This window comes from Tiliqua scincoides, chromosome 1 (assembly GCF_035046505.1).
Source record: "Tiliqua scincoides isolate rTilSci1 chromosome 1, rTilSci1.hap2, whole genome shotgun sequence".
Classification (NCBI taxonomy): domain Eukaryota; kingdom Metazoa; phylum Chordata; class Lepidosauria; order Squamata; family Scincidae; genus Tiliqua; species Tiliqua scincoides.
The window spans coordinates 11,550,172-11,562,509 of NC_089821.1; the positions used below are offsets into that span (position 1 = coordinate 11,550,172).

Genomic DNA, 12,338 nt, shown 5'->3' on the forward strand with positions numbered 1-12,338 from the left:
AACATTGACAAGTATTTCCCATTACTTAATGCATTCTCCTTTTGGGTGAGAGATCTGTTTGTGTTAAGTGCATTCGAGTTAAGAACAAAAGAACAGCTCCACTGGATCAGGCCATAGTCCCATCTAGTCCAGATTCCTGTATCTCACAGCGGCCCACCAAATGCCCCAGGGAGCACACCAGATAACAAGAGACCTGCAAGGCTTCCTGGGAATTGTAGTTAAGAACATAAGAACAGCCCCACTGGATCAGGCCATAGGCCCATCTAGTCCAGCTTCCTGTATCTCACAGCGGCCCACCAAATGCCCCAAGGAGCACACCAGCTAACAAGAGACCTGCAAGGCTTCCTGGGAATTGTAGTTAAGAACATAAGAACAGCCCCACTGGATCAGGCCATAGGCCCATCTAGTCCAGCTTCCTGTATCTCACAGCGGCCCACCAAATGCCCCAAGGAGCACACCAGCTAACAAAAGACCTGCAAGGCTTCCTGGGAATTGTAGTTAAGAACATAAGAACAGCCCCACTGGATCAGGCCATAGGCCCATCTAGTCCAGCTTCCTGTATCTCACAGCGGCCCACCAAATGCCCCAGGGAGCACACCTGATAACAAGAGACCTGCATCCTGGTGCCCTCCCTTGCATCTGACATAGCCCATTTCTAAAATCAGGAGGTCGCACATACACATCATGGCTTGTAACCCGTAATGGATTTTTCCTCCAGAAACTTGTCCAATACCCCTTTATTGCATCCAGGCCAGATACCTTCACTACATCCAGTGTCAAGGAGTTCCACAGACCAACCACACGCTGAGTAAAGAAATATTTTCTTTTGTCTGTTCTAACTCTCCCAACACTCAATATTAGTGGATGTCCCCTGGTTCTGGTGTTACGTGAGAGTGTAAAAAGCATTTCTCTATCCACTTTATCCTTTCCATGCATAATTTTGTATGTCTCAATCATGTCCCCCCTCAGGCGTCTCTTTTCTAGGCTGAAGAGGCCCAAACGCCGTAGCCTTTCCTCGTAAGGAAGGTGCCCCAGCCCAGCAATAATCTTAGCTGCCCTGTTTTGCACCTTTTCCATTTCCACTGTATCCTTTTTGAGATGCGAATTAGCCGAAGTTAGCTGAATTGAGTTAGCGAATTTGAGTTAGCTGAATTAATTGATGCAGAAGAAGATGAGCTGACAGAAATCAGAAATAATAGAGGACTGAAACTGAAACACTAATCAACACAATTATTAAAATATTATTGAACTTTAAACACAATCTTAATGCTATCATTTTTTAAAATGCTATATTATTTAAAAATTGATGGTGTGCCTTTACGATTTTAGCACCATGTCAGTGTGCAATGAGATGAAAAGGGTTTGAAGTAGCTGAACTAGAGTGCTAGGCTGAAGCTTCTCTGAGGTTTTCAGGAAGGAGGGAGGGGAGGGAGACATGGAGATGAAATGAGAGAAGAGTGAGGAAGGAAGCTACCTGTCTGATTTTCTTGATGGCCTGAAGAATGCTGATGGTGAGGATGGCAAGCGTAATGCACCACAACAGGCACAATTCAATACATACAGCCTTGCAGACTGACTTCCCTCTGCACAAGGATGCAATGCACATATAGAAAAAATTTTTCATTAATGTATAGAGAGGTTGAATCTTGGCCATTATCTTTGCTGAGTTATTTGGGATAATTGCTGTTACTTGAGTGTCTAGGTGACTGATGTCAAACAATTCTTTGAAATACCTTTTCATTTGGGAATATTTTTCTTCTCTCTCTCTCCCCTGCCTTCCCCTCTTCCATTTCAGCAACTTTGAAGGAGCTGATATCTCAAACAATGGTTCGCTGGGCTCAAGAAGATCAAATTCAAGATCCAGAATTAGTTTGTATTATGTTCAACCTCCTTCGAAAGCAGTATGACAGCATTGGGGAGCTCCTGCAGGCCCTGAAGAAGTCCTACACTATAAGCGCCGTCTCCGTGCAGGATACCATCAACTTATTGGCAGCACTGGGTCAAATCCGCTCCCTTCTCAGTGTCAGAATGGGAAAAGAAGAGGAATTGCTTATGATTAATGGCCTAGGGTATGAAATAACTGTCTTCATATTCCTTTAACATCTTAAATATAAATTCAGTACTGGAGTATGAGCTATGCTTCTTGAGTTCATTGCTGTAGTTCTGGCTTTAAACCATGGATTTTGTATCGTTAACACAGAAATTGTCTGGGTTAAATTATATTTGGTAAGTACAGTAGGCTTCATGCTCACCCTGTTTCAACCATTTTCAGTCACTGCGCCGTGGCACGCTGGTGTGCTGTGGGTGGTCTGCAGGTGTGCCGCGGGAGTTTGGGAGAGGATCATTTATTAGTAGGGCCACTGGGAGATGTGAGCCCTGCTATCTGTGTGGTGTGCCTTGTCAGTTGTCAAAAAAACAGATGGTGTGCCTTGACAATTTTAGTGCCTTGTCAGTGTGCTGTGAGATGAAAAAGGTTGAAAATTGCTACCCTATTTAAATGCAATAGTGTTGGACATACAAATCTGTCTTATATTGATTCAGTCTGCCTCGTTCAGAACTATCCACTCTAATAGCAATAGCTCACCAGGATAACAGGGATCTATATCTGAGGTGTTCTGCACAATGGTGTAGCTTAGGGGGTGCAGGGGTAGCAATAGCACCAGGCAACAAGCTTAGGGGGGCAACAACCTGAGCTTGAAACTAATGGACAAACTTGTGACAACCTTCGTATTTACTTGATGCAGACCTTAATGCAGAATGCAATGAAACAAACTGCATCAAAATATCTGTATTCTATCAAAAGTTATAGCCAAATAACCAGAAAATAAAAACACTACTGCATTATGTAGTAATGCAAAAACTGGATTTCTTCACTCAAAACTGACTAATGAGACTGATTAGTCCAATAGCCAATTAGGTGTTGTTATGATACAGCAGGGAACCAGTAAGGTGTTAATATGGGGGGGAACCTGGTGGGACGTGGCAGAGCAAGTAGTCAGTGAGCGGCTTAGGGGAGGAAGCAGATTTTCCCCCATTTTCAGTTTTTTTGAAGCCCGGGCATGATTTCATTTGTGAGGCATCATTTTGAGCTCGGCACCAGGCTACATGATCACTAGCTATGCCACTGGTTCTGCATTTGGAGCATGTGCCCTAACCACTAATCTATGAGCTCAGTTGGAGCACAAGAGAAAGAGCTAGTTCGCTCTTAATAGTCACCATGTAATGTTTGTTATAACCTTCGAATTAGAATATTCACGTTCCTACCTATGTACTTGCTCTTGAATTCTGAACTCAAGAATTTTGCATCCTAGGACCCTGATTCTGCAAAAGAAAAAATGAGTGTTTTTATTGTATTTTTTTTTTCTTATTCCATTTAGAGATATAATGAACAACAAAGTCTTTTATCAGCATCCTAATTTAATGAGAGTCCTGGGCATGCATGAGACTGTCATGGAAGTAATGGTAAACGTACTTGGAGGAGACAAGTCCCAGGTAATTTCAGTGTTATGCTTATAATGTTTGCAAAGGATGCCACCTTCAGCTGGAAGAAATTACAGGTCAATGAGACAGACCAGGGACAGACTGCACTTGCTCCCGGTGTGGAAGGGATTGTCACTCCCGGATTGGCCTTTTCAGCCACACTAGACGCTGTGCCAGAACCACCTTTCAGAGCGCGATACCATAGTCTTTCGAGACTGAAGGTTGCCAATACAAGAATGGTATATTTAGCATATGCTGGACAGAGAGATTACTATGATATATAGCAGGGTTGATTTAAGAGTTTTATATGGCAATCCTAGGCACACTTACCTGGGAGTAAGCTCCATTGAGCAGACAATGGAACTTCTGATTTAACATGTATAGGATTGCACTGCATGTATTCTAGTTTCAACATTTTTATGTGGAAACATTTATATCACATTGCCTTTAAACATGGAATAAATGTTAGAGAGTAACATTCATTGGGTTTTTAAAGGCAATACATTCGTTCTCTTGATATGCAAATTCACTATCTGCAAATTTGCTTATCTGCGAGGGGGAGATTTGCTACCTTCTCCCATTATCTGTGCCTCTGTTCTCAGTATCCACTATGCAGAGATCTTCAGAATGGCGTCTATGACCACTTTGAAAGCTTCCACCAGTCATTTTAAAGGGGTCTGCACTGCTGGCTTCCTGAGGGTCTCTGCTAGATTCTTCTGATGGCAGAAAAGTTACCCCTTCCTTGCCCAGGTTGCCCCTTGTACCTAATTCCATTGATCCCATAGTATCAATGGTTCATTATCTGCAAACTGACTTATCTAGGAATAGTGAATTTCAATAGGAACCTAACCCTTGCCTAACCTAACCCTAGGAAGTGAATTTCCAGGCAGTAAATGAGAATTGACTGTATTTCTTGCAGTAGATATTGGATAAAGACCAAAACTTCCTCTCAGGATACAGCAGACACCATGCAGGGAGTTAGGTAGGACTGGGTTGTGCACCATTACATTGGTGATATGTATAGTTAGCTTTTAATATAAATATATTTAGCTTTTCATTTTACTTCAAGTTTGCATTTATTTGAAATTTGTTGTGAAGTTAAAACAGCAGGAAGTGGAGGCAATAGAGGTCTCTGTCATACTGGCTTTTCAGCATTAGGAAGTGGGGACAGTAGAGGTCTGATGCTACAGACCTTAGAAGGGATTCTGAGCATTGTGTACAGCCTCCCCAGCCCTCCATTCTCCCTCTGGAGGCAACTGGAGCTCAGCCCTGGTCGCCTTCGGAGGGTTCAAGTTGTGCCAAATCTGGCTCAGTGTGGTTCCAGGGGACCCGCGTTGAGCCAAATTCACGGATACAAAATGCATGGATAAGCAGGCTCAACCTGTACATGATTTTTGGCTCTACGCAATGAACACAGAACATAATCTTTGCTCCAAACAAGGTCTGACTGTATTAAGATAGTGAAACTTTTGTAGTACCCAACTAACTGTACACTGAACTAAAAAAAAGTCCCAAATGATAACAAGGCAGTCACTTCATTCCTTCCAGGCTCCCCTTTTATCCTGCCTCCACTCCTAATCTCACTACTGGGATTAGGAACAGGGACGTGGCAGAGGACGGGAGTGAATCACCAATTTTTTAAATCCAATTTTATGTTATTGAAGGGTGCATTATGGTTGGGTTTTACTGTATACACACGTATACAGAAGCCAACAATTTTATCCTGACCTAAGTAGTGAAAATAATAAATGATAAAAATTATTTTCTCTCTTTTTTTTTCTAATTGAAAAAAGGATGAAGGAGAAATACAAGATGGCATATATTGTTCACACCTTTTAATACACTGCCAGGAAGCATTCAAGTGTTAATGTGTTGAAATGGTTGGGTAAATAGAATAGTTGGATGGTGCTAGCAGCAGTAGATTCAGTGGCATGCCATTTACTCATGTTTAAGCCACAGAATTCTAATGTTACTTCACTGCTGATATTTTAGGAGGCTGACTGTGCCAATCTGCAACTTGACACTTGAATAGTTGCGAGTCTTTACTTGGGCTGGCAAATATGTGTAACAAATATTTTAAAATGGCAAAAGAAAATTGCTAATGGTTTTGACTACTGACCCAAACATGCCCTCTGTGATGGGAGTGACTGAGATGTAACATCTTAATGCTTTTACTGTTAGACAGAAATACTGATTTTGCCCTTTCCTAAATGTAGCCCAGGCATGGGAATGTACTTACATTTGAGTTTCCATGATGTCATTCAAGGGACCTCTTGCCTCCTAAAACAGGGGTCTCCAAAATTTTCGGTGCAAGGGAAGCTTTATATATCTTTCTTGGTGTCAAGGGCCAGAAAATAAATAACTAATACATACATGGAGAACTGACATGCTGAGAGTTTGATTGACTATAATAAGTAGGTGGGGTGGAAGGAAGGGGTCAGAGGACAAAATTGACTTGCACAGGAAGAGGGGGGAATGGATTTTGAAAAAGCATCAAGTAAGCTACGACTCAAATCACAAACTTATTTTTGTCTCAGTTTCTGCTCCGTATAAGTTTGACAAAGACATTAACTTTAATTTGTGTTTATATTTATATTCCCAGTCTCCCACCATCAGTATATATCTCATTTAGCCACTAGAAGTGCTGAATGTCATGCAGTGTAATGGAATAATTTCTTTCCATTACATTGTGTTATATTCAGCACCTCTGGTGTCTGAATGTTATATATACCCATGCTGGGAAACTCAGAAGTGTGTCTTTTGAGCTATTTTTAGCTCTGAGATGCTGGGGAAACTCATGGACTGGATAAAATCCTCCGAGGGTCCAGATTTGACCCCTGGGCCGACTGTGTTCTAGAGCATAGGAAGGCCCACCAAAACACTGTTTCTGACATGCAGGCGTTGCCTCATTTTTTGGTTGTTACCAATGAACTAATCTCTTGGGTTTCTTTTTAATCCTTTTTGCTGACTCATCCTTTTTGGATGATGGCTTTCGCTGCATCACTCCCTCCTCCTCTTGGATTCCATCTGTCTACCAATCTCATGTTATCTTTTCCTCTTTGGATAATTTGTTGACCTTCAAACTTGATCAGTCATCTCTTATTGCCTTATTCTCTCTTATCTCTGGTCAGTCCTGATGTCAGGGTGTTATGGTATAACAACTGGAAGTGACTGACAGTGATGTCATCATCAGTTACTTCTGGGAGCCATGTGCTACATCTGCAGCCACAAAGATTGGGAAGTGCTGATATAGTCGATGGCCAGGACAGGGAATGCATGAAAGTCTTTCCACATTGTTTCATTGTCAAAGGAAACTTCGAATGTAGAATGGGTCTGTTACTATGAAGTCCATGTATTTGTTCATAAGAAACTTGAGCAGAAATTAACACTACTTCTCTTTTTTTGTCAATGTTTTTCTTTCACAGATTGCCTTTCCCAAAATGGTGGCAAGTTGTTGTCGGTTCCTATGTTATTTCTGTCGAATCAGTCGTCAAAATCAAAAGGCCATGTTTGAGCATCTAAGCTACTTACTTGAAAATAGCAGCGTGGGACTAGGTATGCCAAATAATCTCAACAGTTGATTACCTGTTTGCATTTTCACAAGATTAGTTTATTATTTCCTAATAAGCCCAGGCATGATCTTGATTTGAAGTTTAAATTCTATTTAATTCTGTTAATGTAAAGAATGGTGGTTACGCCCCCCCCCGCCCAATTTTCAGTAGCATTAGAGCCCAAACCTATTGAGCTCTTAACTCTGGTGGAATGAGTGTTCTGCTAGTGTTAACTACCTTATGGCAGTTGTAAAAACCCTTTTGGCAGTGTGCGGAGTCCCACGTTGTCAGAGCGCCAGTGAGAAGGCTGGAGCCTTCCCCTGTGCACTGGTCGTTGCAGACCCACTGGCACAGGTGGGATGGCAGGAAAGGTGGGATGGGACAGGATAAGGTGGTGGAGGGTGGAAGGGGTAAGGTGGGGGAGGTGGAAACAGGACAGCAACTGGGGTAGATCATGTCCAGGAAGGGGGCAGATTTGGTGGGTTCAGTGGCCACTGAAACCAAACCCTGTTCCTGGATTTGATCCTGTGGTACAGGTCCACAAAGACCTATTCCAGCAATTTCACTGGCACAGGTTCAAGTACACCTATGTACGCCACAAAGACTTGATCTCAGGTAAGGGAACATTGGTTCCCTTACCAACAAGAGACCTCTGGGACTGTCGTCCCCCCACCGCAGGATGCTGTGTGAGCCATTTTGGCCCAGCTGCATCGGTGGGTTGGAAACCATAGGACTGGGCTGTTAGATGCTGGAAATTGAATTATACATATAAAGAGTTAATCCTTGTCATTCAAATACCATGAGAGAAGAATTAAATCCTTGTTTTTTGTGATATTGCTTTGCCTTGACTTAAATATAGCTAGGAACCAAAGATCTAATAGCCTGATTCTACACGAATGCGTTAGACACAACGAAAACAGTATTTTCCTCTAGGCAAATAAGCATGCCATCCAATTCTTCCTTATTTGCCAGTCTAGAGTTAAAAAAAGAAAGAAAGGCAAATGGCATTATGTACACAGAGCTAGATGTATTGTGGGTAAAGGCCCTTAGGATGCACAAGATGACGTGATGTGAATGTAACCTGATCAATACATGCTGTGCTACATTAGTGCAGTAGTTGTAGCAAAGTATGCCTTTGTTATTAAACTGTTGTGTTAGACACTTAAAACACCTAGGCACTGCTAACTTGAAAAATGACATAGGGTGCAATCCTAACCAACTTTCCAGCACTGACATAGCTGTACCAACGAGGCATGCACTGCATCCTGCAGTGGGGAGGCAGTAGAGGAGGTCTCCTTAAAGTCAGAGCATGTTTGTTACCTTACCTTGGGGCTGCTTTGCAGCTTGGTCAATGCTGGAAGGTTGGTTAGGATTGCATGCATAATAATGTAATAATGGACATTATACAAAAAGAAAAGGGGTTGGGGGTGAAACAGGAAAGATGCTGCGGTGGTGTCAAGTCAGGGACTCAGTTCCCAACTTCAGTCAGCCCCACTGGCTGTGGCATTCTCCAGGTCTGATCCTAGGTAACTGAACACAGGTGAGCTCATTGATAGGATTGGGCTTCCCAGTCACATTTAGAGAATACTAATGCCATTTTTCTGTCAGCCTGCAAAGTTTTTAGTATGGCAAATCAAAGAAAAGTGCATGGATATTTCAGAAAGTAATGGCCATTTTGATCATATAGTAAAATAGGCTTTGCTGTTGGCTTTCGGTATCTCCTTGCACACCTTGTACGTGGGAATCAGACATCTAAGTGTCAATCCATACTTCATTTCTTAAAGGTGGACACAAAATATTTCCAAGTTTAAATGGCAAAATATACATGCAGTGTTGTCAGTAGTGAATAGTATATATGTCCTTAATATCTAGATTTCCCTGAATTAAGTATGGACTAATTGATTGGGAACAAATAGGATCCTATGTGCGTGTTTATTGCGCAGAAACTGTACATGCACCATTCCCACAATTGACTATGCTAGGTATGCTTTTTGCCATTTAAGTTGGCTTATATTTTTGTATTGAAGTTTGAAAAAATACAGTATGGTGCAGCTCCACGATGAATACAAAGAAATTATAATGTGATAGTGTCAGATAAGCACTACAAATGTTTTGGAACAGTTCCAATATGCTGAGATGTACAGTTTGCTGACCTAGAGAACCATGGAAAGCAGAGCTCAAGAATAGGTTTGAGTTTCATCCAAACTGTAGTACAACTGCTGCCCTCTGCTGTAAAAGGAGGGTAACTGCAAGCTTCTTAGTTTGGTTACTGTGCATTGTGGATTTTTTCCCTTAGCCTCTCCTTCTATGAGGGGTTCCACTCCGCTTGATGTAGCAGCTGCCTCTGTAATGGACAACAATGAGCTTGCACTTGCACTAGAGGAGCCAGACCTGGAAAAGGTAATTACACATGGTATTAATTTTTCCTCTGTGTCTCTGTTTTTCTTTTACTCCTATCTTGCCATAATGAGACTGTGGGCCCAATCCTATCCAACTTTCCAGTTCTGATGCAGCTGTGCCAATGGGGTGTGCACTACGTCCTACATTGAGGGGACGGTCACAGAGGCCTCCTGGATATAAGGGAGTGTTTGTTCCCTTACTTTGGGGCTGCATTGTGGCTGCATTGGCACTGAAAAGTTGGATAGGGTTAGGTCCTTAGGCATCACTAGGTACATTTATACTTAAACTTGCATAACGTAGTACAAGCAGTACAAAAATAGTACCGTTTATCTGATTTCTCTATTTGTGGTTATATATATTCAAGTTACAAAGGAAGAAAATTATATGTTTTATGACAAATCACTTTGGGGAAAAAAAGAGAAAATAGCATAGATATTAAAATGTAGAAAATAGTAAATGTTCTCTTTTCTAACACATCTAAAATTCGAGATGTTAATAAGAACCTTCTATATCTTGTGATTTTTGAGGTTATTCTGAAATTAATACATTGATGTTCCACACAGATCCAATTTGGCAAAGAAATTGTGAAGAAGCCAGTAACATTTTAACTTTAAAAAGTAGCATGTATCATCCTGTCTCTAGAACAATGGTTCCTGAACTTCTCCGTAGAAGTTGAGAATTCTGTAAGTCTTTGCGGGGGAGGGTGGAAGACAGAACACAACCTCCAGGATTGCACCGCTGCTAGGGATGAAAGGGTGTTCATTTGTTTTAATTTACCAGGGGCAGCACTGGTCTTCTGGGGAGTGTGGGGAGCCCGCGGATGCCTCACAGGGTTCCCCAAGCCTCAGAATGTCTAAAAGTAGCAATCGCAATCCACTTCTGATTTCTGAGGACATTTAGACATTCTGAAGCTTGTGGAGCCCTGCAGGGGCATCTATAGGCTCTCCCCATCCACCCTTCCTGGAGGCTGCTGCTACTCCTGGTAAGTAAAACAAAAACAAAAAGCACTTTTGTCCCCAGCAGTGGCAGGATCCTGGCGATTGCATTGCTGCTTTCACTCCTCCTTGCCCCTTAAGGGGGCAGAGATAGGACTTTCCTGGCTGGTGGCTTGCAACCAATTTCTGTGGGTATTGAAATCCATGGAAAGGGCCTCACTGCACCTCTCAGGAAGTACAGTGAGGCATCCTGCATGGACTGGGTCCCGTGTTGAGCCAAATTTGCGGGTCCCAAACCCATGGATAAGGAGAGCCCACTGTGGTTCAGCTTACACGCACACACACACACACGCGCGCACACACACACACACACGCACACACACACACACGTCCATTAGACAAAGTGGTTCATGTTTTAAATTTTGTCAGTGCTGATTGCCTCTTTTGGGGAAAAGGAAAGTTTCCCCTTGAATTTAGGCCTTCCTCTCCACCAGGTCACCAGCAGTACTGTTGGCGTTGACTGAACACTGATTATATGCAGGAATTACCATATGCTGACCATATGCAGCAGTACCCAGCTCCAGAAGTCAGGTTTAGCTGGGTTTGTGCTGTTACCCTGCACATGCTTGAACTTGTCTGATCTTGGAAGCTAAGCAAGGTCAGGCCTAGTTAGTACTTAGATGGGAGACTGCCTGGGAATACCAGGTGCTGTAGGCTTATACCATAGTCTTTCGAGACTGAAGGTTGCCAACCACCAACCACATGCCCATAGGGCCCTAGCCACTCTGCTCTGCCCTCTTGTTGGCTGATGAAAGAGTGATGGCAGCCTCAGAGTTCCTTTTGGGAAATCTAGAGTCTTTCAGTCACTCCAGATTTTCTTAAGTATGCATGTAACTTGTGCCTCCTACTATGTATTTTTGATTCTTTTGAACTTACCCCTCAGTAGTAATTATATCCATGTTTGTATTGGACAGGTTGTAACCTATTTGGCAGGTTGTGGACTTCAGAGCTGCCCAATGCTTTTAGCAACAGGATATCCCGACATTGGTTGGAATCCAATAGAGGGTGAACGTTATCTATCCTTCTTAAGATTTGCAGTTTTTGTCAATGGTAAGTTTAAATATGTCAATGCCTGAAAAATGCATTTGAGAACTGGAATGTATGAGTTGCTACCTCAGCATAGCAAATCATAGGGCAAAGCCTCAAGAATTGCCACCCAAGCTGTTTTTAATAAGTTTCTATCTATCACTTTGCATAGTGAAAACTTGAAGATGTGTGGTGAATTCACAGATCTGGACTGGGTAATGCATCTGGTCGTTGAAGACTTTATATAACTATCCATATATAAATGGCACTGGCTCCATCTCATTTTTTATTCTGAATGCTCCTTTCCTACTTCCTCTGCACAGTCTTTCCCACCCACTCCTGTTTCAGAGAAACCGCATCTTGACATTGTAAAAAAGCATCTGTTATGTGCAAAGCCATCAAAGCAAACTAATTCAATAGTGTAGCTAGAGGGGTTCAAAGCACTAAGTTTTGCAGGTGCCTGAATGCGCCATGTAAGGGGCCCCTCCTGTTCAGAACCAGGTGTTCACCTTTGTTTTGCTCTCACCGCTGGGAAGGGCTCCAAAGGGGAAGGGGAAGGAACCCTTGCATGGTGCATTCAGGTGCCTGCAAAACTTAGTGCTTTGCACCCCCTCTAACTACACTACTGAACTAATTCATTTCGGGCGCAATCCTAACCCCTTATGTCAGTGCTTTCCAGCACTGACATAAGGGCAATGCAGCTCTGAGATAAGGAAGCAAACATTCCCTTACTTTGAGGAGGCCTCTGTGAGTGACACCCAACTGCAGGATGCAGCACATGTTCCATTGGCACCGCTATGCCAGTGCTGGAAAGCACTGACATAAGGGGTTAGGATTGCGCCCTCAGTGTGTCAAATCTGAATGTAAAAAACAAAATTAATTTGTA

General features: G+C 42.6%; 1 protein-coding gene across 1 annotated transcript in view; it reads left to right on the plus strand.

The window, feature by feature from the left end:
- RYR3 (ryanodine receptor 3) overlaps nt 1-12,338 on the plus strand; it is a 296,319-nt gene that overhangs the window by 147,371 nt on the left and 136,610 nt on the right. Inside the window, exons 40-44 of the mRNA XM_066612315.1 lie at nt 1,796-2,069; nt 3,378-3,492; nt 6,906-7,035; nt 9,328-9,431; nt 11,341-11,476. Of these exons, the coding sequence (XP_066468412.1) occupies nt 1,796-2,069; nt 3,378-3,492; nt 6,906-7,035; nt 9,328-9,431; nt 11,341-11,476 (759 nt within the window). The remainder of the gene's footprint in view (nt 1-1,795; nt 2,070-3,377; nt 3,493-6,905; nt 7,036-9,327; nt 9,432-11,340; nt 11,477-12,338) is intronic.